Raw genomic sequence first — 25,988 nt, 5'->3', positions numbered from 1 at the left:
GTAGTGCGAAGGAAAGAGCCATTCCGGCAAGCTGCTACCACTCGCACCAATCGCACCGATCGATGCCGGAGGAGGACCATTTTCCCGGGGAAAAGTTATTCCCCCATTCCCCGGAAGGGATGAGACACGGTGCACAGATGCGAGGATATTAAAAATATTGCCACCGTTCGTAGGGTTTTCACCATTTTCATCCTTTCCCGAGCCGTTCCGGTGGAAAATATTAAATTCAGTCTGCATGCACCCGTCAGTCTGGTGCGGACGTTCGGCCGATGCGGGATAGTGCTTTTGAAAGTCGGGAGATATTTCAAATGGAGCGCAATTCTTGGGTGTGTTAAGGTTTTCCCAAAGCTCTAACCTCATCAGCGTTGTGATCAAGCTCGAGAGAGCCAATGTTTAATGTGAATAAAATAATAAAAAAGAAAGAAAGAGTGTTAAACCAAGGGAAGTGTACATACAGCGAAGAAAGGATTTAGTTAAAGGAAATAGAGAATAGAGAAAACAAAAGATCGGAACAATATCATACAGGATGGAACCACCGTTTCCGCCGGATGTGGCACCGTTCACGCCTATTTGGGGCCAGGAAAACCCGTCACCGATGGTACACTATCCGGAGCTGATGGCTGGATTTCCGTGTGCTGACTTAGGTAACTATGCCTCTCTTACTACTCAGTGGAAGTTTTTGCATAAAGTGAATATAACTAGTGAAGTGATGTCACGTCAAAGAGTGATACAATAAGAGGCATTCCAAGAAATTAATCGCTTTCTCATTGTCAGGACGAATGATTGGCATGAAACGGAGCTAATGCTGGGCAAAGCCCAATGAAAATACTGATGATAAAGTTCAATTTAGGATATTTGAGATTCAATTCGAATTATGAAGCAATCCTTGAGGAGTTCTCATTTCCAATTTTTATCCAATTTTACTCTACATTACCATCAGTTCAGGTTCTGGCTGAAAGTAAGAACTTTACTTTAAGTTCATTAATTCAATCAAATGCAAAACACAAACTAATGTCTATCGTCAGATGAAGAGACAGATGAGTTTCTACTTCATGAGCTGCTAGCAAGATAGCAAAAGAATAGCAAATAGGACCTACCCTGCAGCATTATCTAACAGATATCATGAACTGCCACTGGACCACTTAATTAAAGGGAATAGAAGTATTATCAAAGCTTATTTAACTAGCTTATAAACTATCAATGATCAACTTTTTGGAAAGCTGATTAGAGTAATCGCAACTACAATATACATTCTAGTGCATCCTTTTCTCATCGAAAGGTTATCAATGCATCCTTTTTGATGCGATGAATGTCATTCATCTGCCAAAAATGTGGACTTCCAGTGAGTTTCATTGCTACTCTTGGTTTATTGCTTGCCACTTTCGTCCCTAATTCCTATGAACTATTTGCATTCTGTCAATGATTTGAGTTGCATTTTGCATTCCTCAAACTATCGATACAGATCGGATGCTCCGGTTCGTACACGGGTCGATTTCATTATCATTCACTGTTTTTTTTGCATAAATAAGAAAAGTGCATACTTATTTTTGATACATTTACTAGTTTAAATTTAATGTTATTGCATCAACATGAATCAAAGAGTCTTTTTACTAATTCAGTTAGAGAGAGAGAGAGAGAGAATGTTGAAGAATATTGCCTTCAATTTTCTTGTTTTATAAATCTTTACTGAAAAAGTTACTTTGTGTAAGAAGCTGAATATTTAAATGATATGGTTTTGGAGAATTTTTTAGAATAATTTTGTTAATGATATGTATGTCAGACCTTTCGCAGAATTTAGTTTAATGATTTCAATAGACCTTCTGCAATGTATACAAACAACTTGACGCACTAATATGATATTACCACTTATTAGAAAGACAATATTACGAAAATGTATTTGTTGAATCTTCATGTTTTAATTCGTTTTACTTGTTGTACATATTTTGTTTTGTATTTTAGTTGTTTGTATTTTTCTTATATTATTTTCTTTTCTTTCATATTTGGCTTTTTTCAGGGTTTGCTAATAAAAAACGTATTATCACATATTATTGAACATGAAAAAATAAAATAGAAACTTTTAGTCAAATGGTCTTCAACTAGGGATGAATGAAGGGTGAATTGAAGGAAAATTGAATTTCAAAATCCATAAATACATAACTTTGTTATCACGAATTTAGCCACAGGTTTAGGATTAAGACATTCAGGAACAAATGTTGAGTGATATGTTAAGATATAGCTTCAATATTTGTTTGTTTGTTTGTGGTGTTCAACTAGTTTAAGCACAACAAAGCCTGTTTTAAAACGTCCTCAATTTTTATCTGCAAACTTTTTACGTAAAGATGGTGAACCAAATGTTTTGGAAGGCAGAAGAGTATAAATTTGCTCCATTTAATTAAATGTCCATCAGTTTTCAGGAAAGTTTCTAAAAAAGTTAGTCCATCTCGAAACAAGGCGATCAGTACTTACCGTTTAGTTCCCGCATAAAAATGACAAAGCAGCTCCCGCACCGGAACAAATCATTCCAAAAGTAAAATGAGACTAAAAAACAAGAAACATTAATACCAATTTTTGATGGTGAAGTTGAAGGTAATACGTAAATTTGGAAAACATTATATGAAAACGCGTAAAGATTAAACAAGTCATGTGTTTACATACCGCTGCGTATCTTCACACCACATCAACGGATTTAAAGTTAATGGCTGAAATTGATTTCGTTGAGGACATGTTTCGGATAGCAAAGTTTTTAGATTGATCGCGTGGTCGCGCGAATCCCATTGATATCTTCTTTGGTTGAGGCGCAAACATCCATCTCTAGGACATTTGCAATAAGTTTCTTGAAGCCGTGGGTGAACTCAAATATTGATAGCATAGACTCATTGCGAACCGCTGAAAAGAAAGCCGCATGCACAACGGACGAGTTCCGGCATTGATAGTGGATGGTATGTGTGGGATTTCGGTTTGATTCAAATATTAATATCTCCAGCGCACTGATCACGGAAAAGAAACACGCTCGGCTACACATACGGTTCTCGTTCGTATTTCTATACATTGTTTAATGGTCATTTAGAAACAGTATTTTCATACATGGATACATACATGTTGATATTCATTGTACACTAACGCCGACTTTCGTCAGGATCCTCTGCGCGGATGATGCGCAAACTGGTTGCTCTGTTTGAACGTTGTACCATTCGTGGGACGGTTGGAGATGATGCAATTTAGCAACAAAGAAAACATGTGTGGATCGCTGTTTGATGCTGATCTTGGTATTGAGGATCGTTTTATCGTACCGTGGGTTGAAACTTGATAGGGAATTTGAAGGAAAGGCTGCATGGTGGTGTAGTCTTGAGTTTCGGATGTTACATTTCTTTCCTTCTGTCTATTCCGCGCTAGCTATCTGGCCCCGGCAGCAGGTTGGTAGCTTCGTCAGTCAACGGCTCTCACCGCGCGGAGCACAGCCAGCACCGTCCAGTGGGTCGAACAAGAAAACCCGCCGCCGGGTAGCTTCGATGGCACAGCGCCGGGCAGCCAACATACGCGAGCGGCGTCGTATGTTCAACCTGAACGAAGCCTTCGACAAGCTGCGCCGCAAGGTGCCGACATTTGCATACGAAAAGCGATTGTCACGCATCGAAACACTGCGTCTAGCGATCACCTACATTGGCTTCATGTCGGAGTTGCTCACCGGGACACCCACGCACGATGGCCGTTCGCCCGAGCTGTATCCGAGTGTGTTGGCCGCGACCGCACACCATACACCGCATCACCACCAACACCACCACCATCATCATCATCATCATAACCATTCGCAGCAGCAACACAACAACCATTCATCACAACATCAGCAGCAGCAGCAGCAGCAGCAACAGCAACAACCATCGCACCATCATGCGCATCTTCATCACCAACAGCAACATCACAGCCTGCATGGATCGTCGGCGACACCGGCGTCTGCAGCAGCCGGGGCAACGGCTCACATGCACCATCACCCTTCGCTGCAAAGGGCCGCCGTGGCTGCGGCCGCTGTTGCCGCTGCGGCTGCCACTACCGGCACGGTCAATGGGACCGAATACCACCCGGCATACGGTACCGGAACCGTCCCACACCATGCAGTTTGAGCGCGTGGTTGTGAGCTCCCAGCAGGACTCGATCGGTGAAACAGATAGTTGAATTGAAGAGGAACAATATTGTTGATGCTGAATTGTTTGGGTGTGTTGGTTGGAGGGTCAGTATTAGAATTTGACTGACCGGGCGGGAGTGAACGACTGTTGACTGACGATATCCAACAAAACATACGCTCTTTTTTGTTGCACACAGCGAAACGCAGCAGTTATTATTCATTGTTTTTTTATGTTTTACGTTCCGCCACTTCATCGATCGATCGCCAATGAGGTTTCGCTTGATTCATCACTATCATGTGTGCTGTGTTACTCGTGATTTTACTTTGGCAGTCCCTCAACTGTTCCAAGCTTGTGTTGATCGTGATCCGTTCTACGTCTAAAACTACATCCTGCTACCGTTAATTATGTAGTAAAAAAAGGAGAAAAAGGACTTCAACATTTTTTGGCGATCACAAACAAAACTAATAAATGATACACGACCATTCGCGCAGGGCTTCCAACAAACCTAATGTACATAACAAATGCTCTTTCGCAAGCATTTCATCTATCCGGTCTACTACTATCCCTAAAAACTCTCCGAAGGATATGCTTTCCCCCCGCACAGAGTTTATGGGTTTTCGACCTCTCCTTCGTTTGTTTTGTTTATAAATTTCTCCTTGCTATCTATTTCCATCGCTCCTATCATTTACAGTGATAAAGAAAACATTCCCCACCAGTCTATGTTAGCGCGTAATGTTTTGGGGCTGTTGTTTTTTTCATCACGAATCCATCACAAAAGGTTGTGATCCTCCTGTAAGCTAATTTTCCTCTACGCCGCGGAACGCGTGTACACACTTGCACCAAAACGTGACATCTCATCGAATCGTAAATTCCAACGTTCTTCTAAACCTTTCCTTTCATTAGTATCGCGGATTTTCGCACACATTGTATATATATATTCTATATACATACATAAAGCTGTCCTGTTTTGCTTCCGCTTTCCCAATACCATAACTGAACGATATATAACGGTGAGTAATGCAGAGTTCATTCCTTCTCATTTACGAGTTCTTTTAAAGTTCTGATAATTAAACTGGTCAAGAGCCAAAGCGGGGAGTAAAAATTCATCGTAATGGGGTAAGATGCTACACAAACGATCCAAACAAATAAATGTACTTTCAATGTTTCAACTAAATGACAAACAACGAATAAAAAAGAAAAGAATATTATGTACGGTTATATATGGACAGACGAGTGTTGTTGCGGGCCACTGCTCGAGTGTTCTTGATAGAAGCTGTTCTGTTCTGCCAGTCTGTGCGTTTGACTGTGAAGTTGAAAGTATTTTGCAACTGACCGGACGATCGTTTGTTTGAAGCTCGTTCATATTTGTTACCGGCATCTTGAGAAATTTGTTGAAAGAAATGATGAATTTGATCATGAAATGCGCGAGCGTTGTAGAATTTGATAGTGCAAAGTTTCCCCAATCTCAAAAATGGTATGTTTGATAACTTCAGGGTGACTTCACGTCCTAAAAATGTAAGAAAAGAAAATGTTCAACTTAAGGGTAAGAAAAATGGTGGTGGCCGCCATTTCGTGTAAATCCTTCGGGGACACTAATCAGAATCAAGCTGGAATAGGTTGAGCACAGTTTGAGAATCTCGTCTTTCTGCTCTGCAAATATTCAGTAAGGACAAGGAAGTCCAGTCCACCAGTCCAACTATGTACATCGATTCAGTCCGTTCGATAGCGCCCAGTTTAGTCTACGCGTCACAGGCACTACTCCGAATCCGACGAGGAGTAGCAAACGCGTCGCTTTTTGCGCTTCTTATGATGAGTGGTGCCGTGCCGGCGATGGCAGCAACGATCGGCACTGGTCGAAGCGGCGGCCGCAGCAGTAGCAGTCGGTGACACCCGTTTGCGTCGATCGGCCCGCGGTTCGTGCGGTTTGCTGCGACTGAAATCAACCCGCACCTTACGTCCTTCGAGCATCGTACCGTTGAGTTTCCGTTGCGCTCGACGGGAATCGCTGGCATGCTTAAAATAGATGAACGAGTACCCGCGGGACACATTCGTTTTGCCGTCGTATATCAGCTTGATGTCTTTGACGTGCCCGTACCGGGAAAACAGCTTCATTAGCGTTTTTTCCGTCGTGTCCGGGTTCATGCCGAAGATGCCGAGGCAGCGGTTCTCTTCGTTCGAGCCGCACGTTATGCGCCGCACCTCGTTCGCACTCCGGTTCGACATTTCCGACACGCTGGACGAGCTGCTCTCCGACGACGAACTGGAATCGCTCAGCAGCGGAGTAACGCGACGCCGTTTTCGCTTCCACCGGCGGTAATCTTTTGAGGAGTAGTTGAACGCTTCATCGTACGCCGAGTAGAACTGTTCCAGCTTTTCGTCCACCTCGAGCAACATGTCACGCAGCAGTCGCACCTCGTTCCGGGACATGTCGAATATGTCGATCTGTTGCAGGGGCAGATTTCGTCGTAACATTTCCACCCGCATTCTGTTCCCGTTGAACATGTTGTTGTTCATCTCCAGGGCGCATTGTGTTTCTGCCTCGTAATAGAAGCCCACGTACGCGGTACCGTGCGTCGGTATGAGTATACCGTATATTTTGCCAAATCGTCGGAACGCTTCATACAGCTGCCAGTCGGTTGTGTCTGCAATGAGAACGGCAAGGAGGGCACAGTGTGTTCGTGAGTGAGCCGGTACCGAATTCTTCACCCCGGACCCAATTTGACAGCAGTGATGCTTCTTCTTACTATTGGCTAGTAATGGGGTAAAATGGGAAAAACCTACCGTCTCGTATATTTCGCACCATTATCGATACGCTCATGTCGAACCACTGGTCCTTGAATATCTGCATCACGATCAGGATCGAATCGTGGTAACGTATCCTGTCCCATTTGGCCGCTTCCTTCGCGTGCCGCGAATGCCGGAAGCGTACGAATGCAACCTTCGTGTTGATGTCCGTGCGATGCTCACCGTACCAGGCGACGCGCTCGATCCGGCCGGCATACTTGAACAGTTCGATCAGGTCGGTCAGCATGATGTTTTTCGGCAGGTTACCTACATACACAATGTTTTCCAGCAATTCGTCGAACAGTTGATCATTTTCGGTTAACCGCGGTCCCTGCGGTTGGGACGTCGACGGTTCGTTCATTGCTGCCTGCCACTGTATATCGCCCATAGCCGCACGGCACTTCGTGCTTACAGCTCGCCACTAAAAACAGCCAATTTACGTTCAGCACCGCGGATTTATGTTTGCCACTCGGTAACGCGCTAAAACACTACGATTCGTCATACAATGCGAGCGAATATTGTACGGTGGCGCACGACCGCAAACAAAAGGTACACTTGCTATTTACAGCGATGCCTCGTTTATCCGTAATCTGTCGTTTGTTTCGTGAGAAACAAAACTGCCCGAATTCGGCTTCCGCTGTCGTTACATAGTGAGAAGGAATTTCGAGTTTGAAAAGCGAAACGACTGCTCGAACCATTCGCGACAGCCCGGATAAAACGAACAACGCGTTTGACATTGCAGTGCTTAGGTGGTGGTCTAGCAGTTCAGAGGGTCGTAGCAAAAACCAACACCAACCGCGACGAAAGCATGTTTGTTTAAAATAAAGAAAAGCTAAATAATGAATACAGTTTGAAATAACCGCACTAAATCGAAAATATTACACAGGTTCCATTTATTAATTTAAGTTGGATTTAAACCATTTGTGTTCTCACTCTACTGTTGTGCTTTGAAATCAAAAAACAACGATCGTTGGGAGCTGCATCAACGATCTTGTGCAGTTCGAATGTATTGCAGAATAAATACCCACATGTTTGTGGAAATCTAAACTAATAACGACACTATCTTTAAGTAGTTCTTCTGGATTAGTTTCTTCGAAGTTTCGGATCTTTGCTTTTAAAAACGTACAAAATCGCGAATTACTATTATTCTGGATGATCGGCTTCAAAACTGAGATGTGCAAACAGCAGAGATTGTTAAAATAAACAGTACGAAGTTGTTTAAAGACAATAGTTTATCATGAAGATCATTTTCATATCACAACTCATAATACATTTAATCTAGCCTACGATTCAATTTTTACTATCCGCATTTTTGGGGTTCAAGGTTTAGGCGATCTAGGCGGTAATTCGTAATTGAATGATATTGTTATTTATAATGATCGTTACGAATCCCCCTAGCGCTTCGTTTACCAACAAACTCATAATACTTACGCAGAAAAAAATCTCTCGAAACCTGCTATTGTTAACAGCGTTGACAACAACAAGGCTGTCCTCATTAATTATTTTAGTCAAAATGCTAAAAATATAACTGCCGATTTCGAGCCAAGATTTCTACTCCACGAAATAGATAACGTATCTCCGGGAGGCCGTGGGCAGGCGAATTAATGCCGACGGCGAGCACCGCACTTGAAATTAGTAAAGTGCGAGCATCCGACTAGAACGGTTCGGGTTTTTAAAAGGTTCTCGATTGTCTGTCCACCATCTACCCAGCATCTAATCGTGCGTTGTAGGATGTCGTCGTCGAAACCCGTCACGATCCCGGAGTGGATGACAAACGATTTTTTCATCGATGCGGTTACAAAAGCGTTCAACGTATCGAACAGCGAGTTCACCGTCGAGCAGATAGACGTTCGTCCGGCCACGGAAGCGGGCGATAATTTCGTATCGATCATGTACCGCGTAAAAGTAACGGTACTGATGGGGAACACCGGCGCGGATCGACGAATCGTGTCCCTGATCGTGAAGGCTCTCCCGCGGTTGGGCCTTTCCGAGGAAATGATCTCCGCACTGAATGTCTTCCCGAAGGAGATGGCCGTGTATACTGAGATTTTGCCCGCATTCGAGCAGCTCTACCGCGAGCAGGGTGTGCAGGTTACATTTGGACCACGCTGTCTGAAGCACTGCACGGATCCGACGGATATTATCGTGATGGAGGATCTGAAGGATCGCAACTTTCAGATGGCCGTGCGGCAGAAGGGGCTCGATTTGGAGCACTGTCACACGTTGCTCCGTCGGTTGGCTCAGTTCCATGCAGCTTCGGCAGTTTACCACGAACGGAATGGACCGTACGACGCGAAGTTTAAGGAGGGCATGTACTCAGAAAAGAACCGCGCCATGTTTGAGCAGTTTCAGGCTCAGCACGATGTGTTCATGTACGAAACTATGTGCACGTGGCCAAATAATGGTAAACTGTATGCCGAGCTTCTGGTAAGTGCAAGTGTTGATTAATCATAGTTTGCCCGATTTAGTGTGTTTCCGCGTTTATTTTGTTTTGACCGATGACGAGATAGAAGGGAGCTATTTTAAAACACTTGCAATAGTAATAGATCATGACGCATTATCTACGTTCAGAAACGTTGGGGTATGGAGATGTTTGATGCATTGCTACGCATCACGAAACCTGATCCGGCCAAGTTTAACGTGCTAAACCACGGCGACATTTGGTGCAACAACATGATGTTCCAGTACGATGACGGCGAAAAGATCAAAGAAATAACGCTTGTAAGTAGCGCCCGGAAGCTTTATCGACTGCAAACGAGCGTAACACAGATTTAAAATCAAGTGGTTTGATTAATCCTAGAACTCTTTCCAATTGATTGCAGGTCGACTTCCAGATGTGCATGTGGAGCTCCCCCGTAATTGACCTTCACTACTTCATCTTTTCCTCGGTGCGCGCCAATTTGAAGTTGCGCCAGCTAGACCACTTGATTTGTTACTATTTCCAGCATTTGACCGAGAACTTGACCCTGCTCCAGTATGCTGGGGTGCGTCCCTCGTTGCAAGATCTACACTCGGATTTCATTGAGCGACAATTGTACGGTCTCAGTACCGCCTTTTCCGTGTTTCCCATTTGCGTGATGGAGAAAACAGAGAACGCTTCCATCGATTTGATGCTCGATCAGGGTGACGCTGGGACGGCGTTCAAGCAGAAAATGTACAACGGAGCCGCGTACGTCGAGCAGATGATCCCAATCCTGGAGTACTTCTACAATACCGGCGCGTTCGACATAAACCAGCAAGGCAACCAGCGTCCTGCCGGTATCGCGTGCGATCACTCACTCCATCTACCGCTGTGGTTAGATGGGAAATTCTTCGACGACGTAGTGAATGCGAAACTTGGCCCTTGTCCCACCGGTAGTCGCCGTCTCATCCGAAACATTCACCTGGAACTTGCCACTAAGAAGGGCGATAACTACGCTTCGGTTTTGTACCGCGCAAAGGTCGACGTGCTGAACCAAGGTACCGGCGTCGTTGAGAGTTTTTCGACGATTGTAAAAGCACCGCCGAAGGGCGTACTGGCGGACCACATGGCGTATCTTAACTTCTCGACGCGAGAGATACAGATGTACCGGGACCTGTTGCCCGCGTTCGAGAAGCTCTATCAAGATAAGGGCGTCAGTGCGCTGCTCGGACCAAGATGTTTGAAGGTGTGTGAAGGTGTACCGGCTGACGTGCTGGTGCTGGAAGATCTTTCGCATAATGGCAACAACCGTATGGCTGATCGTCGTGCAGGTTTGGATCAGCATCACACCGAGCTAGTGTTGGAAGAGTTGGCTAAATTTCATGCCGCATCTGCCGTTTTCGTTGACCAGGGACATACCCTGTCCAGTGACTTCAACGGACCGAAAGTGGTGGAGAGCCTGCAACATTTGGGCAAGCCACTGTTCCAACCCATGCTGGATGGTTTGGTAGACTTTATGGCGAACTGGGACTTTGTGCCTGCGGACCATCATGCCGACGTGAAGGAACTGGCCAAGAATGCTTTCGATGAACTAATCGGAATTATCACCGCCCAGGAGGATCGCTTCAATGTGTTAAACCATGGTGACCTTTGGATAAACAACATAATGTTTAGCTCCAACGCGGAAACCGACGTGGTTACCCTGCTCGACTTTCAGATGTGCTGCTGGGCGTCGCCGATGATTGACTTGCACAGCTTTCTATTCTCCTCCGTCGAATTGGAGCTGAAGTTAACGAAGCTAAACTACTTCCTTCGTTACTATCAGGAAAAGTTGGTCGAGAATCTCGTACTGCTCGGATACCGCAAACGTTTGCCAACGCTGCAGCAGCTGCTCGTTGACTTTAACGACTATCTAATGTTGGGATTGATCGACACGATGCTGGTACTACCGTTCGCCCTCGTACCGGACACGGAAGATGCGTCGCTTGATACGGCCCTCGAGAACAACACCGATGCTGGGCAGCGTTTCCAGAAGCTGCTCCTGGACAACGATGAGCTGAAGACGCAAATGAAACTGCTGCTACCCTACTTCCGGAATCGAGGCGTACCCCGAAAAGTTAACTTGTAACTCGCGAACTCATCACACTTGACATTGACGAATATGATGGAAACAGCAATGTACAATAAAACCGCTTTTTGTTTGTTTGTTGCTTAATGCTAGTTGCCAATAAACGTTCGTGTGTAGATGTGCGATTTTATGTTTGCGGTAAACAATTCTAAACACAAACCTCCGTTAACCTAATGCCGTCATTCAATTTCGTCGAGCGTGTGGGACCACATCGTCAGCATGACTTTCAACTTTATTCCTCGCGTGGTCGCCGCCTCGATCATCTGCTAAACAAAATGATGTAATGAGACAAATGCGAAACGAATCTTCTGCTCCCCAGCTGAATATAGGCGCAACAAGTCGTCGTCTTGCGACCCTTCGTTTTATCGACGGATGTAAGAACGTGCGCCATCGAAGACACCCTGATTTGGCGCTTTTCTTTATCAACATTAACGTTTCCGTATAAGGTATTTGCTAGCACACGCCCGCAAATCTTATCGCAATGAAATTTGACGGGGGTCTGAAAATGGGTACAAGTGTGATTGGAACGGTTACGGCAGCCACTGGGACACTAGTGGACGAAACCAAAAGGGCGGGTAGAGATAAAGTAGATTGCGTGAGAATTCTTGACGTGTGGCGGTCGTGTGTCAACCCGACAAGGAATTTCGATGTTTGTGAGCAATATATACAGCCTTTGATGAAATCGAAACCGCGCGGTAGTTGCACGCATACTTCCGCTCGCGCGAATTTATGTGCCATCGCATCAACCTGTTCATCTTAGGATGACTTTTTAATAAATACATCAACTTGGATGTGTTGATGGTGTGGAATTCACTAAAAATAACAGGAATAAGCTATGTAGACCCTATACCCAGTGCGTTTCAATCGTATGGTTCAATCATCTGTCCAATCTTAACGTCTTTCTTATCGCGGTTTGAGAAAGATAACTTTTGGTTATTGGTTACTCGCGCAGGCTCCCCACGCTAACCGGACAGTATTTAATCTGCACTCACGGCGGCAAGGTTTGCGCAGATCTGTTTTCGTATCGGAACTTCAAACAGCGTTGGTGAAAACATTCGCGAAGATTAGAAAAACAAACGTGAACGTGAAATAACCATGACCTCGTCCAATAGTGCTGATGCCAGTGTGCCGGAATGGATGACAAAGGAATACTTTGTGGATGCTATTGCGGTGAAGTTGGAACTCCCGAGCAGTGCCTTCACTATCACCGATCTTGATGCTCGGAAGGCTACGGAGGCTGGTGATAATTATGCGTCCATTCTCTATAGGGTGCGAGTTTCGGTTCGAGTGCATGATGGTGATAGTCAAACGGACGTTTCGCTAATAGTGAAAGCTCTTCCAAATCTTGGACTATCCGATGAGATGATAAAAATGATGAACCTGTTCCCAAAGGAGATGGCCATGTACACGGACATACTGCCCGCCTTGGAAGGCATGTATCATGCGCGTGGTCGAACAAGTGTGTCATTTGGTCCACGCTGTCTGAAGCACAGCACCGAACCGACCGATGTGATTGTGATGGAAGACTTGCGCGAACGTCAATTTACGATGGCTAACCGACGCCAGGGAGTGGACATGAACCATACAAAACTTGTGCTACGACGAATGGCACAGTTCCATGCTGCTTCCGTTGTTCTGCAACAACAACGTGGCTCGTACGGTGAGCTGTTTAAGGAGGGAATGTTTAAGGAGGCAGGACGCGCTATGACTGAACAGTTTCAGAAAGGACAAGCCGATTTCTTCCAGAAGATGATGTGCGGATGGTCCGAAAAAGAAGCATTCTACGCCAATCTAATGGTACGTATTATTTGTGAGAACAGTGTGCCACTTCGTTGATGGATTCCGTTGATGAAACATTGCACGAACATTGTAACGAAACTGTTCAAACACTTGTTGGTCCAAATCCATTTAGGATATTCTAAGTTGTAGTTTAACTGACAATTTAAACTATAATTGCATACATTTAGGCGAATTTAACAGGCCGATACATAGAAAACATACTCAAACGTGTTTCTTTTTTAATATAATTTTCCGAATGACTCTTTTTCGCAGAAATACTGGGGTATGGATTTGTTCGATTCCCTCTTACTTATCACCCGAGCCGATCCATCGGGATTCAACGTACTCAATCACGGTGATATGTGGTGCAATAATGTTCTGTTTCACTACAAAGAGGATGGTGAGCCGAACGATACCTTGCTGGTAAGTATTCGACTGGAGGGAATTTTTTTTTGCTCTCAAGCTAAGCTTATCGTTCTTATCGCTGCAGATCGACTATCAGCTCAGCTTCTGGTCCTCCCCAGCCCACGATCTGCTCTACTTCATTCTGACCTCCGTTAACGGCGATTTGAAGCTATCGCAGATGAACTACATGGTTCAATACTACCACGAACAACTCGTTTACAGCTTTAATTTCCTTGGGTACAATGGCAAGATCCCACTGCTAAAAGAACTGCACTCGGATATAACAGCGCATCATCTATTCGGATTAATGGTATGTTTCTCCATTTTGCCTATTTGCTTGATGGAGAAAACAGACGATGCGTCGATGGATTTGATGTTGGATCAGGGAGATGCCGGAGTTGCCTTCAAGTTGAAAATGTACAACAACCCTGTGTATGTGAAACAAATGAAGCAAATCTTGGACTTCTTCTACGACAGAGGAGTGTTTGATCTACTGCAGATCGGAACCCAACGTGCGGCGCGGATTGAATGTGATCCGTCTCTGGAACTACCGCTTTGTTTGGACCGAGAGTTTATAGAGCACATCGTAGATTCTAAGTTCGGCATCGACGAGAAGAATAAACGCATCGTCCGTAGTGTATACGTGACTATTGCAGCTAAGAAGGGCGACAGTTACGCATCAGCGCTATACTCGGCCAAGGCGAGTCTGCTCTGGAAGGATGCAGACACGGAGGAGACACTATCGCTCATCATCAAAGCACCTCCAAAGGGTATTGCGGCTTCTTACGCACTGGACAAGGATATGCACGCGAGAGAGCTCTATGTGTACGAACATCTCATACCCGCCTTTGAGGCACTGTACCGCAGCAAGGGAGTATCGGTAAAGCTTGGACCACGCTACTATACATCGCGTGTCGGACTACCGGTGGATGTGATCGTACTGGAAGATTTGACGATTAGCGGGTTCCGCATGGCTAATAGACAGAAAGGATTAGATCAAGCTCACGTTGAGGCCGTACTCGATCACCTGGCTCTGTTCCATGCTGCATCAGCCGTGTATTGCGCGTCTGGCAACACCCTGCCAAAGGATCTAACCGAGTCAAGTACGGACCGGGAAATGGCGTCTAAAACAGATGCGATGTTTGCTCCCTCACTGGACAGCTTGTTCAAGTATATGAGAGATTGGGATTTCGCTGAAGATTTCGTCGACGATCTAGAGATCGTTTCTAGACAGATCTACACATTGCTGGTAGACACTTGGACCATCGACGTGAATGGGTTCAATGTACTGAATCATGGAGACGCGTGGCTGAACAATATTCTGTTCTCATATGACGAAGAGACGGTGAACCGTGTGGCAATGGTCGATTACCAGTTTCCATCGTGGGGCTCACCTGTTTTCGATATAATCCACTTTCTGTTTTCCTCTGCACGGAGAGATGTAAAGCTTTCGAAACAGGCATACTTTTTACGATACTACCAGGAACGTCTGGTCCATAACTTAGTGCTCCTCGGTTACAGCAAACGATTGCCAACGCTGCAACGGCTTCACATCGATTTCAACAACCGTCTAAGTGCGGCCATCAAAACTACCGTGATTGATCTTCCGTACGTGTTGGCAGATCCGAGCGAAGACGCCACCCAGGAAGCAGCCATCGTGCAGACAGAAGCAGGACAAAGATTTCAACAGCTGCTCTTCGATAACGATCGTTTTAAGGAGCATATGAAGGAGCTGTTGCCCTACTTCCGATCACGTGGATTGCTGACGCCACTAGCGGCTAATTGCAAACGGGTCCAATAATTACAAAGATCGAATACGTAACGCTGTCATTAGATTGACAACCCACCTATACCCACAAGAGTCATACGGGTATCAGTAGTAAACGTTTCATCAATAAAAAACCCCTTTATTCAACTAAAGTACTACACGTCTTTTTATTGAGTCTTTGCTTAGTGCTAAGAATCCATTGAATTATTTAACAATCCTAATTTGAAGAGCTGTGGTAGCAGACGATCTACAAGGTCTACGAACGATGGATTACTGTAGACACGGTGTCGTAACGCAACACCCTCCGGTTGCTCAGATGTTATCATTTCCATGTCCGAAGGTTCCGTTAAACCAGCCATCGTGACGGCTACGGCTTCCGAGAGTGGAGGCAATATTAGAATACCTCGCCGTTTCATCTGCTCCAGCAAATCAGCGAACGATGGTATCAGTTTATGATAATGTAGTCGTTCGAGTACTTCTGTTAAGCTGTCATGGTAAAATTTCAATAATTCCTCCAATGAGTCACACATCAATTCTCCAGCAGATGTTGTGAAGAAGTACAGCAGATCTGATGCAAATGATCCATAGAACGCTGTTTGGAAATCCAACTGCACGAGGTTGTTTGTTTGTTAGTTATTGTGTAATTACACATCTTAATATTGGTAGATTGAATTTTATTTAATATTACTTACAAAACGTAGATCATCTTCATGGAACATAACATTATTTGGCCATAGATCATCATGATTTAGGACGTTAAATTCCGACGGGTCTGTGCGCTGCACCTTACAACATTCTTTTAGTAATCGACCATCCAGCGCCATCTGTGATTAAATGTGTAAACCAAGAATAATATAACCGTTAATGTAAACTAGATCTTCAACACTTACCAGTGGCCGTAAGTACTCATCGGAGATGTTTCGCTCGCGCAAACTTTGCAGAAACACTGTATATAACGTTTCGCTGTAACCACTCAGTAAATCGATGGTTCTTTCTGACATTACGCCCTCGGAAAAGAGATCCGAAAATGTTCCATTGTTTTCTTTGTAAATTACAGATGCAGCATGGAAGGCTGCCAGCTTGTGAAGTATCCTTCTAATGTCCGTAACTGGGAGATTAAAACTTTGTTCACGCATGTAAAACTGGCTACGCGTTAGATCCTCCATAACGATTACAGATTCGTTGGTTGTTTTAAACACTGTTGGACCGAAGCGTACTAACTCATGTTTGTCAAATATGTGTTCAAATGCGGGTAATAGCTTCTCGTACACTTCGCACTCTTTTGGAAACGCAGAAACAAGCTCGACGAGTTTGTGTCCAAATGCGGTTTCTGATTTCTCCTTCACAATATAAGACAATGCTGTAGACTTGATGGGGCTTTCCCCAAACGCTACCTCGATGCACACCCGATGAATAAGTGACATATAGCCGGCCGTTTTTTCATTCGCCTTACTGATATTGAAGCTTGTGATTTTAAAAGATGCATTGTCGTCCAGATTAAGACTTCGTATTATTACGTCCTTGAAATATTCCTCAGTTTTCCAGCTTGATTCACTCATGTTGATTCGCGTAAAGCCTGAACGTTCGCGCTCTGAGAAATAGAACTGAACTGAAATGTTGGTTGTTACGCGCTACTACGCGCAATTTATATCGTGGAGTGAGGAAAAGTATTACGTCAGATAATGCAATCTTTGCGAGCTGATCGGACACTAAGCGGTGCGTTTATGCGATAAGCACGCCATGAAGTATATAAATTTAGACCTAATTGAAAGATGATACGTGATGTAATATTTGGAAAAGTAGGAACGATATATCCCTTTAGCTAACCCTTTAACTGATTATCATTAGACTGTTTTAAAGTCCTTTAGTTATACACTTCTTACCTTTACAACGACATGAATTAAACTACAAGCACATTTTTCATGCAAAGCACGTGATGCGTCAGACTTCAACCGATATTATCTGAAGTAGTCTCACTTGAAAGAAAATGGTTAAAACACATCTTGCGGTAAAATGTTAAACTGGCAAATAAATTTATCATTGCATATTGGTAGACGTTAATAGGATTATTTTGACGCTTTGATCCAAGAAGTGTTGCACATATTTATGAAAATTACTCTCCACATAAGTGTTTGTTTATTTATGTCTCAAAATGGCGGTAAGTGTTTGCATTACATCAAATATTTGAACATCAATTGAGTCCTAAAAATGAGTTCAAGATCATGGTCTTTGCTGCGATTCCAACAGTGCTTATCAGATTCAAAATTAAGAGGGGTGTATTTTTATCAACCAGCTTGCCTCATATTACAACGGTATACAATGTCTAGAAGTGTTATCAGTACTATGGGAAAAGAAAAAAAACGCCACGGCACTCCAGTTCCTCTTTCGGTCGTTGCACGGTAAAGATCTCCGGAAGTGATTTGCTTGCTAGCGAACCTGTGCTTCTACACGCCCCTGTGCAAATGGCTAACTTCGAGTGGATCAATAATGATCTGTTGGTGGAATTGCTGGTACAGCAGCATGGAACCAGTTTTAAGCGGCTTGTTTCTTATGAGGTTAACTTTGCAACAAAAAAGGGAGATAATTACGCGAGTGAAATGTACCGTGTGTCGCTACATTACGATACTGATGTGTCTGTGAAGACGAGCATTATTCTCAAGGCATGTTTTTGCCATTTCCAGTGGTAGAATTGTTTAAAGTTCTATTTTATTTAATACGCTTCCAGGCGATGCCATCGGGAGATCTTCAACAAAAAGTCATGCAAGAGAACAGCATCTATCCTAGGGAGATCGTGATTTATGGACAGATCATTCCCAAGATCTACAAACTTTTGAGATCAATGGGTGATGATTCGGTCATTTCGCCACATTGTTTAAGCACTGCCACCATTCCCAAGCAGATGCTCGTGTTTGAAGATGCGTGCGAGCAGGGTTTCAAAATGGTTGATCGTCGGTACGGATTAGATTTAGACCATGCACGGTTGGTAATTGTAAAGCTCGCCAAACTGCACGCCTGCTCGCGGATGGTATACGAAGAGGAACCCGCACTGTTCGATCTCACGATGGAAGGATGCATTTCTGAGGATCCCAAGAAGCAGACATTTCTACCATACTATCGGCGATGCGTTCGGCAGGTGATGCGCCTAGTAGCACAATGGAACGAGGATGGACGATGGGATCAGATACAGCGAAAGCTGCAAAAGCTTCACGACAAGATCATTCCTTACGGGTGTGATGTCTATCGCAGAGAGGAGAATTGCTTTAACGTGCTGAATCACAACGATATATGGCTAAACAACATGATGTTCTCATATGGCGACGGAACTGGAGTGAAAGATGTACTGTTGCTAGATTATCAGCTTGCATTTTATGGTTCACCGGGGGTGGATCTTAATTTCTTCCTGTACGGTTCACTACAACCGGAAGTTCGTATTGCACACTTACCGAATTTAATACAGGTGGGTATTTGTTTTATCGCTGTTCAGTTCAATTCGCAGCTAGTACAAACTCCCCACTCTACAGCTATATCACACCACGCTTCACTCTACCTTGGAACAACTGTACTACACCGGAACGATACCTTCCCTTCCAGACATCCACGTGGAGATCATTCGCAAAGGATTCCATCGTAAGTAGATATGGTGATAACGCACGATGCGATAAGAATGTTTACCAAACAAGTATAACGTCTCATTTCGCAACAGGTGTCAATGCCGTTTTCCAACAGATGCCAATTGCGATGATGGAACGGGCGGGAGAAACAGACATGGATCTCCTTTTGGGAGAAGGCGAACGCAGTGAAGCATGTCGTCGCGATCTCTTTGACAACCCGCGTTATGTCAGTGTCTTGCCAGCGCTACTAACGGAGTTTGATTTAAGTGGTTACTTAGATTAAACACAGGGATTAAAAGAAACGTCATCCAACGGCTGGATGTGACTAGTTTGCCGCGTGCCCAGGAAGCTAGAGACGTTAACAAAATCGTCTGGCATGATAATAAAGACATTAAATATTTAGAAAAAAACCGCATGCCGACTTGTGGCAAATGCTTTTTGATTTATGGAGTGTTGTGATACTGATGGACTGCTGTAAATGTATGCAATCAACAATTGCTTACCACGCTGACGCGCATACAGTGAACACAGCACAAATGCTCAAAGTAAGGACGTCACTAGAAACTGCATCATAGTGTAATCTCTTACTACGTTATCGGTGTACCAATTGCCTCAACCCGATCCTCAGTGTGAGAAGTAAATTGTACTCTGCAATGATTCAAATTGAAGTGTATCTCGTCACCAGCACCATGCAAAAGCAACCATTGCACAACCAAACTTAGATGCGTCTTCGTGATGATGTCTTTTCGTCCCGTTCGCCCATTGTCTTGATCGCACACGGGACCAACAATTTATGGCACTAAATCTACCGTCAGCTTCACTGTCCAGACACAACGGTCATTCGGTATAAAGACTCACCGAGCTGGCTACTGTTCGGACATAAAGCTAATGCATCTTGCACTTGCAACTATCGCGTACTAGGACCAGTGGAAAGAACAGTACGATGCCAGAAAATACCTTACCAGCTTGCCTGAATGCAGCGGCCGATGCACCGGAATGGTTGACCGATAAGTATGTGGAACAAAAGTTGCGCTGTGCGTTTAAGGATGTATCGATCAAGGTGCGCCAGCTGAAAATATACTATGCTGTGCCGAGAGGTAACAACTATGCTAGCATCATCTTTCGTATCGGTGTTACGTATCACTCCAAACAACAGGTAATATAGATCGACAGTGATCATAAGCTACTAAGCATTACAGTCCTCCTTTTACTACTGATTCTTTTGCTCTTCCAGTACGAAGTCACAAACAGCTTCATTGTAAAGGGCATGATCACTGAAGGACTAGCGGGGGAAAAGCTTCGTCAGTACGATGTACAGCGCAAGGAAATGGACGTATATCAGTTTGTCATTCCCGAGTTGAAGCTGATGATGAAAACCATCGGTGAAGCGGGTGAGCTGTATCCTACCGCTCTAACGGTGGACCGCAAGCATGAAGTGATCGTTTTTAAGGATCTCGCCCCGGAAGGATACCGGATGGTGGATCGTACGCAGGGCATGGACATGCAACACATGAAGATGGCCATCAAGCTGATGGCGAAGATGCATGCTGGTTCGTTGAAGCTGCAGGAACGACAGCCCAATATTTTCAAACCGTACGACAGGAGCATCGTAACGCGCCAGACGGATGCATTCTATCCGATGTTTATCCACATCTTCAGCGCGCTCACCGACGAGGTCGGCAAATGGGGCCCCGAATGGCAGTACTATCATGCGAAGCTGCAAACGCTCGGGCCTAACTTTATCGAGTACGCGCAGCGCGTGATAGACAATGATCCTGTTAGTGAGGATTTGTGCGTTTTCGTGCAGGGTGATTTGTGGGTAAACAATTTCCTGTACAAGTATGATACGCACGGCCACCCGATCGACGCGGTACTGCTAGACTTCCAGTACTGCACCTATGGATCGCCGATGATCGATTTTTGCTACCTTTACTACACCTCGGCCCGGGATGACATTAGACAGTGTTGCTTCGATGAGCTACTGCAGTACTACTACTATCAGCTGACAGACTTTGCCCGACGGTTGCAATACCGCGGCAAACTTCCAACGCTCTACCAGTTCCTGCAGCAATCGCTTCGGAAAATGTTCTACGGTATGGGGTCTACAGTCTAGCACGAGGATGTCGATGCATCTAACACGTACCTTTACTTCTTCGCAGCCGTGTACTCGACCTTTATCGCACTACCGGTACAAATGAACGAAAACACAGAAAACGCCGACTTCGATGCGCTAATGTGTAGCGATGAGCGGGCCCTGAGCTTCAAGCGGATGATAGTGGCGAACGTTAAATATCATGCCATCCTTCGCGGGCTGCTTCCCCAGTTCGATCGGAAGGGACTTCTGGACAAGTTAGACTAGAATGCTGAAGATTTCCTGAAGTCTTCGACAAGCATCTCATGTTTCCAAGCGTCTATTTTACATCCCAATAAACAAAAACTCAGTGAGGACCGTCACAAGTCTAGCAAGTCTCAAAGTCTCTAAAATAGAGGGTTGAGCTGCCACCGGAAATCCCTTACCTAAATAACTCACACCAAAACTGATTAGCGGCCTAACGGGTGGGTAGTGAATTATTGATAAGAACACACACCTTCCCCCCACTGAAATCCGTCATAATGCAAACTGATAACACACCGCTGTACGGAACCGCTGTCAAATGTTTTCGACTAAACGAATCGAAAAGAGGTCCGGGAACTAATATCATGATGTATTTCTTAGGGTTTTATTTCTTGGTTTGGGGCAGTTAGTACAGAACGGTGTCAAAAGCAAGGCCTGGAGTTCGAGACGAACGCATTGATAATGTGAAGAAATACTGAAATTTGTCTTACGAACACATCAGCCGGCGGTGTTAGCCAAAAGATAACGCTCCTTGGAAGGGTTATCCACTGACCGCACCCGCCATAAGCCGCGGTAACAGAATAGAAAGGATCTCAATAAACTTTGGATTGCTAAATATCTCCGTCCGTGCGCGAATCGCTTCCTCGTGGTCGCCAAGCATATTCTCCGGTGTGGCCAGCTCGCTTTTTTCCACTATTAGCGCCGGCACAATGCAGGTCGTTACGATGAGCGCTAGAAAAATTAGGCGAACAGATTAGCTTTGTTATGCGCGGCCTCGGTTACGTATTTTGATGCAAATTGTGCTGATGGTCCATACCGTGGTCGCGTTGTGATGCCATTTCCGCTCGCACGCGTGTCAGATCGGGCAGCGGACCGTCGTATTTAAATTGCCGCAGTGCACCCTGCAGCTCGTCGGTGTACAGCTGTACGAGCTCGTCGAAACCGGCCCGCTGGATCGCACTGTTGGCGGATGAGTAGAGCAGGTGGTTTAGATCGAATGCTGGCGAACCGTAGAAGCTTTCCTGGAAGTCCACCTAGAACAACAAGAGTTCCTTGGGTCTCTGAAGGTTTTTTGTCGTTTACATTACATTGAACGTACCATTATCACATCGTCAACCGCACCATCCGCATCGTACTTCCAGAGCAGATTGTTCAGCCACATATCGCCATGGTTTAGCACGTTGAAGCCCGTTCCGTCACTTTCGTAACTTTTCGTCTCCCGGTCGATGGCTTGCCCTAGGAAGGAACGTAGAAACTCGGCGTACTGGTTTAACTCGGGCACCTGCACCGTTTGGTCGATGCAATGCTGAATCGCGTTGGCGTAAAACAGATGTACAGGATTCCCCTCGGTGGAAAAGCTGCTGCACGCTAGCACACTGAACAGGTCACGATTCTGTAATTAGACATCAATTACCACTCAGCATCAGTGTTCTATTGTTCGACGCTGGGGCAGTGTGACTTGGCAGTGGTGGGAAACCTACGCTACCTTACGACCTAGCACTGCCGTTGCTGCGTGGAATTTGGCGAGCTTCTGCACTATCAACCGCATATGTGGTTGGTCGAGGCGTGCCCTACGATCCGGCTGCCGGTAACCCTTCACGGCTAAATCTTCCAGCACCAGCGCGTGCTCGTCTTCGTAGATAAAACGTGGCGCAAATTGCGTACAATCTCCGAAGCTGGTCAACAGCTCCCTTACCGCTTTTAGCACTGGCCCGTAAACGGTTTTCTCGATACCGAACACATTCAGCTGATCCGCCTCCTCCGCAAGCTCCGGGTTCGCGAGTTTCGTCTTCACAATTAACGATACCGTCTCGGCATGGTCCGGTTCCGAACTGGCCAGCGTGTAGTGTACCGTTGCGCGCAAGATTGCACTCATAAAATTCTGCCCACCGGCACAACCGGCGGCCAGTTCGTACCGCTGCACGGTAACATCCGCGTGCAGATAGGTTTCCAGTACGCGCGTAAAATATTCCCGATCAATCCACGCCGGTTCCTCCATGATGGTTTCACTGTCCGTCTTTATCAGTTGCTCCTTAACGCTGATATGCAACTACTCCGAACGGGTGAAATAAAATTCCCGAAAACGCTCGCACACGGCACACGATCAATCGCGATGCTCTTTCACAACTGACCGCAAAACAAACGCATCAATTTAAGCCCGGTGCGATGTGACGAACTGGACGCTTGCACAGACACGAACGTCGGTTGTACGACACACTGCGCACCTACACCAACAACATTCCGTTGTTGCCCGTTGGGGGTGAATTTAACATTATGCCGCGGAATTGAATCATCTGTTGTGCATCCCGCACCGTCACGTTTTCGTATCGACGCATGGTTCAGACGCGGGTCGTAGTAGAATGTACCCTTAAAACAGTATCATCACGGAAGGGTTGCGATTTACACATACACCTGCAGGCACGATAGGCCGTTTTCGGGAGAATTGGGTTTTTTCCTGCAGGGGTCGTTTACCAAAGATGGACCTTTGTGTTGATTCAATTTTAAGTCAACCTACTAATAAAAACGATCATTTACGATTTACTGAGGCTTAATATGTTTCTTAGTATCTAGTAAATAGATTTTGTGGCCAACAGTCACACCAATAAAGAACGCTTCCATAACATTGATCACTAACAGCAGGGTGGGATCACCGTGTCATAAAGGTTGCTTTGATCAATTGATCTTTTGCTGATGATGCTGGATCGCGAACGCTACATTTGCCACACGGTTGACACAAGTTGGTAGCGATCCGTTCTTCTTTCTGCCGGGTATTCGCTGCAGCAAACGACAACTCAAACCATTCCTTCATTTTATCAGCTATTTTATTGCAGATACCCATTATCAACTATTAGGCAATACAATGGCTGAAACATCCCAGGCCACGCGTTCGGTCGTCTTCCACCGAGCAACGGGCGCGTTCCCATGACGTTGCAAATCTATCCTGCGCCCGATACCGAATATGGTCCCGGCACGCTTCAACAAACAGCATGAACAGCAGAACGGGGCTTCGACAAATGTTATCGTCCGGGCTGCAGCTCAATCACATGCACTGACGTACGCAATACCCTACCGGCCCGTTCGCTTTGAAATACCGTATATGGCTAGACACTCGACAATGTGCCCTGATGGAGGAACCGTGTTAGCTCTCTATGCATTAGCTTCTTGAACTCTGGATTGCTCAACACGGGATTGTCGACTTCACCCTTAAGCATTGCCTCGATATCGATTGCACTCTGATCCATGTACCGCACCGCGCTGAAGATGGTATAGTGCACCAGTTCTAGAGAGAAATAAATACAACAGTTTAGAGAGTTGAAATCTGTGCCGGAAATAGGCTCAACTTGCAAGAAACTTACCAAGTCCAGCAAATCGCAGCAGTTCTACTTGCAAATCCAACAAAGTTGGTATCCTTCCCAGAAAACCCAGACGTTTCAGTATATCAGTATACTGCTGATAGTACATGTAAATCAGCTCAGATCGATGATTGTCCTTTACTTCCTGCGTCGGAATCATATCCAACAAATAGTACAAATCTATGGCAGGTGATGTCCAACAGCACACCTGATAATCGAGCAATATCGTATCCGTGTGTCGTCCTTCAGGGTCGATTTGGTGAAGCATATTTTTGTAATGAAAATCGCCGTGTATCAGCACGTTTCTATGCGTTTTCGAAGCGTCGTACAATGAAACGTAGTATTCACGGAGATTTTCTTGAAACTTTTCCAAAGGCTTGGCAAAGTGAGCGAACTCTGACTGCGACGCTGTCAACTGCATCAAGTCTCCAAAGCTCTTGTTAATCAACCCCTCGAAACCCGTATACTTTTCACCCATAGCGTATGCATGTCTTTCTGCGAACGTAGGATCCTGGAAAGAAGATTCGGTTGAGGAGGTTGTTGCATCTGATAACCTGGTTGCCCTTTCCTATCGGGCCCTTTCCTATTTCCTACCGAGCTTTCTATCATCACAGATGCGGCATGAAACATTGCTATATCCCTCACTATCGGCTTCATATCGTCCAGAGTGCTGATATAATCTGCCATCACCCATCCCTGATCACTGAGGTCCTCGAGAATAAAGATGGCCCGTGGCCTCAGTGATCCATAAATGTATCTGCAAGGGAACAGTACATTCACAGCACAGTCTTCACATCCCAGCGCAGTTTTACATACCGAGGATACTTATACTCTTCTCCTATTTCCTTCAGCATTCGCGTCATCTCCGGTAGGGTCTTGCTGTACATGTCGATTTCAATCGCGAATAGTGCATCGTCCTCTAGAAGCTCCTTCTTTAGGCCTTCTGCTTCAGGTTTCGTTTTCATAATGATATTAATCGATTTCTCTTCAAGGGAACGCGTCGATCGATACTTAACAGTCGTCCGGAACATAACACTAGCATAATGGTCACCCTTGTTGGTACCTGGACGCAACACACACGCACTGGTAAGCTCGATCGATGGATCATTATTCGATTCACGCATCACATCACGGAAGAACTCATCATTCAACCATTCCGGGGCCACAAGCTCGTCTTGATTGTACGTCATCTTGGAGCACGCGTCGAGATATGTTTACTATAACAGCATACACGGAACTGAGTAGCAGTAAGAAATCATTCTTCTTTAAATAAAAAAGCTACATCAACGCACTTTTATCTTTT

At 45.1% G+C, this 25,988-nt stretch overlaps 6 protein-coding genes across 6 annotated transcripts; 4 read left to right on the top strand and 2 right to left on the bottom strand.

The window, feature by feature from the left end:
* Window positions 1-526: 526 nt before the first annotated feature.
* LOC128305498 (protein Fer3) lies at window positions 527-4,228 on the top strand. Its single transcript, XM_053042977.1, has 2 exons — window positions 527-644; window positions 3,394-4,228. Exons 1-2 carry the CDS (start codon window positions 527-529, stop codon window positions 4,116-4,118), a joined length of 843 nt encoding a protein of 280 aa, XP_052898937.1. The 3' UTR covers window positions 4,119-4,228.
* On the bottom strand, window positions 3,034-7,351 carry LOC128305491 (ELAV-like protein 4). Its single transcript, XM_053042964.1, has 2 exons — window positions 6,903-7,351; window positions 3,034-6,763 (listed from the first exon to the last, which is right to left on the bottom strand). Exons 1-2 carry the CDS (start codon window positions 7,291-7,293, stop codon window positions 5,877-5,879), a joined length of 1,278 nt encoding a protein of 425 aa, XP_052898924.1. The 5' UTR covers window positions 7,294-7,351; the 3' UTR covers window positions 3,034-5,876.
* A 1,285-nt stretch (window positions 7,352-8,636) lies between these two features.
* Window positions 8,637-11,526, top strand: LOC128310296 (uncharacterized). The gene is made up of 3 exons (XM_053046901.1): window positions 8,637-9,332; window positions 9,477-9,626; window positions 9,728-11,526. Exons 1-3 carry the CDS (start codon window positions 8,637-8,639, stop codon window positions 11,432-11,434), a joined length of 2,553 nt encoding a protein of 850 aa, XP_052902861.1. The 3' UTR covers window positions 11,435-11,526.
* A 1,003-nt stretch (window positions 11,527-12,529) lies between these two features.
* On the top strand, window positions 12,530-19,280 carry LOC128299020 (uncharacterized). Its single transcript, XM_053034854.1, has 7 exons — window positions 12,530-13,231; window positions 13,487-13,636; window positions 13,704-15,410; window positions 17,792-18,046; window positions 18,112-18,843; window positions 18,908-19,013; window positions 19,090-19,280. The coding sequence occupies exons 1-7, from the start codon at window positions 12,530-12,532 to the stop codon at window positions 19,278-19,280; spliced, it is 3,843 nt and encodes a 1,280-aa protein (XP_052890814.1).
* A 642-nt stretch (window positions 19,281-19,922) lies between these two features.
* Window positions 19,923-21,914, top strand: LOC128297601 (uncharacterized). Its single transcript, XM_053033276.1, has 3 exons — window positions 19,923-20,153; window positions 20,232-21,090; window positions 21,157-21,914. Exons 1-3 carry the CDS (start codon window positions 19,941-19,943, stop codon window positions 21,354-21,356), a joined length of 1,272 nt encoding a protein of 423 aa, XP_052889236.1. The 5' UTR covers window positions 19,923-19,940; the 3' UTR covers window positions 21,357-21,914.
* Window positions 21,874-25,875, bottom strand: LOC128299019 (uncharacterized). Its single transcript, XM_053034853.1, has 8 exons — window positions 25,502-25,875; window positions 25,280-25,442; window positions 24,689-25,196; window positions 24,440-24,612; window positions 22,819-23,382; window positions 22,432-22,725; window positions 22,150-22,366; window positions 21,874-22,064 (listed from the first exon to the last, which is right to left on the bottom strand). Exons 1-8 carry the CDS (start codon window positions 25,873-25,875, stop codon window positions 21,874-21,876), a joined length of 2,484 nt encoding a protein of 827 aa, XP_052890813.1.
* Window positions 25,876-25,988: the final 113 nt, after the last annotated feature.

Source organism: Anopheles moucheti, chromosome 2 (genome assembly GCF_943734755.1).
Source record: "Anopheles moucheti chromosome 2, idAnoMoucSN_F20_07, whole genome shotgun sequence".
NCBI classification, from domain to species: domain Eukaryota; kingdom Metazoa; phylum Arthropoda; class Insecta; order Diptera; family Culicidae; genus Anopheles; species Anopheles moucheti.
The sequence above is the reverse complement of the archived record's forward strand: the minus strand, read 5'-3'. Positions and strand labels throughout refer to the sequence as shown.